This window comes from Lissotriton vulgaris, chromosome 9 (assembly GCF_964263255.1).
Source record: "Lissotriton vulgaris chromosome 9, aLisVul1.2, whole genome shotgun sequence".
Classification (NCBI taxonomy): Eukaryota; Metazoa; Chordata; class Amphibia; order Caudata; family Salamandridae; genus Lissotriton; species Lissotriton vulgaris.
The window spans coordinates 485,140,355-485,144,497 of record NC_141697.1 but is presented as its reverse complement, the minus strand read 5'-3'; the positions used below and the strand labels follow the sequence as shown (position 1 = coordinate 485,144,497).

The 4,143-nt window shown below is 41.8% G+C and overlaps 1 protein-coding gene across 1 annotated transcript; it reads left to right on the top strand.

Moving 5' to 3' along the window:
• The first annotated feature begins 2,911 nt into the window (after nucleotides 1-2,911).
• On the top strand, nucleotides 2,912-3,811 carry LOC147690307 (uncharacterized). Its single transcript, XM_086939474.1, has one exon. It carries the CDS (start codon nucleotides 2,912-2,914, stop codon nucleotides 3,809-3,811), a length of 900 nt encoding a protein of 299 aa, XP_086795600.1.
• Nucleotides 3,812-4,143: the final 332 nt, after the last annotated feature.

Below are 4,143 nucleotides of genomic sequence, written 5' to 3'. Positions count from 1 at the left end.
AAAGCCTTGATAAAAAGTATCCCCTTTGGTGAATTCCTCCGGGCTCGGAGGAATTGTAGTACTGAACAGGATTTTCTGATTGAGAGTGACTGTATGAAAGAACGCTTCATTGAAAGAGGATACCAATCTTCTATCATGGAGGCTGCACTGAAAAAAGCTAGTGATATTAGCCACTTGTCTCTATTGGTCACGAACAAAGACTCGAGACCTGCAGATACCAAGGAGGTGGTAAGATTCATTTCTACCTATCACTTTAGATCATGGCAAGTACAGAACAGTCTCAAGCGCCATTGGAACATCCTCAGGACTGAATCGACTCTGAGTGATGTGTTGGGTGAGAATCCTAATATGACCTATAGGAAGGCCCACTCTTTGAAAGACAAACTAAGCAAGAATGAGGTGAGCATTAACACAGCAAAAGGGAGTGATATCCAAGGCTTCTATACCTGCATGAAATGCAAGGCATGCAGGTATAGTAATAACATCAAAAGAGTCTTCTTTCCTATTGAAGCTGTTGAGAAAACCATCAGTAAACATCTCACATGCCTGTCGGAATACTGTGTCTATGTATTGATGTGTCCATGCTCCAAGAAATATGTAGGGAGCACTATGTTCCCTGCAAAAAAACGTGTCCTGGAACATATGAGATCTATTGACAACAAAGATCAAACGTCACCAATTGCACGTCACTTCGAAGAGCTACACAAGAACAATAGAAACTTGCTGAAGTTCTTTGTAATTGACAAGCTCCCAGCCATGAAAAGAGGTGGTGACAAAATCCGCAAATTAAGGCAAATGGAAAATAGATACATTCTTGAGCTAGACACTCTTATGCCCAGAGGCCTGAACTCTGAAGAAGAAATGAAATGGCATTTAGGGGACTAAGAGGCAAATCACATAGTTTTCTGTGTTATCAAGTCTCTTAGCAACAGGCTATGAATGTCTAGGATCCATTATTGCTTAGGCCCAATGTCTACACTGTGCATTCTGCTGATTTTAATAATATGTTTTGAAATATTTTGTAAGTTTAATTTTTGTTTCACTGTTTTTGCACTAAGTTTGTGACTCATAGCTAGTTCAGAAGCCTCATGGAATGCCATATACTACCAGTATTCTGACCGGTCCATTCTCTTTTGTGTTTTAACCCTTTCGATGCTGATGACGAGCTCAGCTCGTCATGATGCACGGTTGAGCTGTGCTGATGACGAGCTGAGCTCGTCATGAACAATGGGAAAGTGGGGGCCTGCAGCACAGGAGGGGAAAACACCTAGCAGCCAAGGTGTTAATTGTAGGTAATGAAAATGTAATGGTGTACATGAAGAACAATCCCACTGGGGCACAGATATTTGGATATGATCGTGTGGACACATTGTATATAATCTCACTTGGGACTATATGAAAAGCACAATTTCACAATTTGATGTAGCATATGTAATACAACTCACTTGAGTAATTTTTTTAATGATTTGAGTTGAAATATGAGGATCCGGCTCTAAAATATGCCAGGAAGTTGTTGGCTGTTGCTGATGTCGAACGCGAATATAGCGAATTTGTGTACGCATTTACCTTATATTGAGAAATGCAATTAATGATGCAAAAGTATTCAAATATTTCGAAAGTTTTTTTTGAAAGGTATTTGTTTAAACGCATACAGTGTAAAGTGTGCACTGTGGGTCATATGTATTTATGAAAGTATGCTCCATTCCAAGATGGCCGCGATATTAGGGCCTTGAGTCCATTGTTTATTTTCATCACTTATCACGTGAAACTTTATTTATTGTTTGCACATTGCCTATGGAATCACCCGTGACCAAGGCGAGTGTTTTCGCCGAAACACGTTAGGTTTATTCCGTGTTTCATCACGATGCCGCATTTAAATAAATAAATGTATCTGGAAAAGCGCATTATGGACTGGATGTGATCATTGGGTTCTCGAGGAGAGTGCAGTCGCGTAGCTACGCGTTGTGGAACTGAATCTATACAGGGTTACCTTTGCCCCTGAACTGCAACGCTGTCTTGGTGTCCCGGCGTCTAGCGAAGGACACCAATATATATATATATATATATATATATATCGATAATCCCGTTATATGTACCGGTGTGATTTTGTAACATGGTACTGTAAAATGGGGCTGGGCACTATCGGCGCGCATTGAAATGAACTGCAATTCTAACTGATGAGTTCGTAAAACATTTGAACATTGTTTAAATACCCAGGACAGTCTAAATTTATCAGCTGGGCTTCCGCATGTATCCATTATTTTCTGGAAAGTTGATACAATTTGTTCACTTGAAACATTGTTTCTAATTTTGCCGACATAGCCGTAATTTGTTTATTTTCTCTATGTCTATGATCACGTGTGATAATTCTAAAACAGCATGTTCCTTTAAATGAATGTTGGTACTGGTAAACTCCACCCGTGAGAAAGAGGTCAGCGGACCTCGAAACGCGTTGGGTGTTTCCTTTTGCTGAATAAACTTGACAGCACCGCATCAGATTTGGGCTCCGACTCTGGTTCTTTCGTGGATGAATATTGTAACCAGGAGTGTGTTTAATAATAGGGGTTGGCGTACCCCGTCGAGAGCCCGCCGTTGAAGATGGCTTAAGCACGCCAAATCCGTGTGTGTTTGTATTTCAAGACAAACTTTTGCCCGCCTGTTCCATGGCTGCACGGGACTGAGGGACCGAATTGAAAAAATACAGCGAACCTTTTGAACTTTGCGCAAGCTCGCTAAACAACTGATAATTCCGGTATCTGGGATCAGATCGGATTGGAGTTTAATTTGAATTGGACATTGGAGTAGGTTCCCGCCCGTGATTGGGTTGCCTGAACAGCCAGTAAAGCAGTGCATTACGGAAACGAACGGTGCAAACAACAATAGACCGGCCGGTTTTGTTGTGTCAAGTATTATGGCAGAATCAAGGAACAGTAGGAGAGCTGAAGCAGCAGCGAAACTTTTTACATCAACGGAATCCAGTGTGGGGGATGAGACAAGACCACCTGGTAAGCAAGTTAATGAACTGAAGGTACTCTGGGATACACTTTGGAGGAACCTCAAACGTGAGCAATCGCGCTGGTGGGAGGCGGCTGCCTTAACCAAGTATCTTGAATGTGATAGGATACCGCGCGGTTTGAGGATCTTTATTTCACCCACATTTCAAAATCCTGACCCCGAATTAATTAGTGAGTGGATGGACAATAACCACGTCTGCTCAGTCAATATGCTAAAGATGCTCATAAAGAATGCTGAAAAAGAGTGTGCCAAACTCAACACTGAGAATGAGGAACTAATTACAAAATTGAAAGGCAAATATACAGAGAGTGAATTTACCACAGAAATGGACAAAATGAACAAACGTCTTGATAAAATCGAGGATGAAATTAAAGAGAAAAAACAGCGGAAATGTCATAGTGACGAAGTCGACTACAGCAAGGGCCAAATCTTGACCTTTGCCAAACGATATGATGTAATAAGAGATGCCACAAAGAAAGCAAAAACCAGGAACCACACTACACCCGGAAAAAAGACAGCGGCACCAAATCAAGGTGCGACAACTTCGGCGGAATCAGTAACTATGGATGATACTGAATCAATTGAAAGCGACATCTCGGACACACTGGAAGTGATTCCAGCAAAAGATTTAATTTTAAAGGAAGTAGCCCTGATGACCAAGGAACGCCAGACAGGCACCCCATCAAAAGGGCGTGGAAGAGGCGGCAGAGGAGGATGCGGAAGAGGCAGCAAATCCTTCGACGCGGTCTCAAGTCCAGTAGGAGTGGTTACCAGAGGCAAGGCGGCGAGAAAATAAACTCCAAGACTGTGGTAAATCTTTCTTCTCGCATTTTAACACCTGTACAAATTGAGGTACTGTCGAGGGGGCTTTCATTTTGTCCTACGTCTAATTTTAATTTTACCAATGCCTGCATTGATCTTTTTTGTTTCACACGCAAATTGAAACTTAAAAAGTGGTTTGCGAACAAATCCCGAATCAGAAAAGAGGGCACGACTGAGAAACCCGGTACACTGAGTGTAAATGATGCAGAACTTTTGCAATCGGTACAATTATTAGCAGGTTGTGAAGATGTACATGATGATGCCTTGTTTAACTTAGTCAGTACTGAGGACTCGGTTGGTATGAGT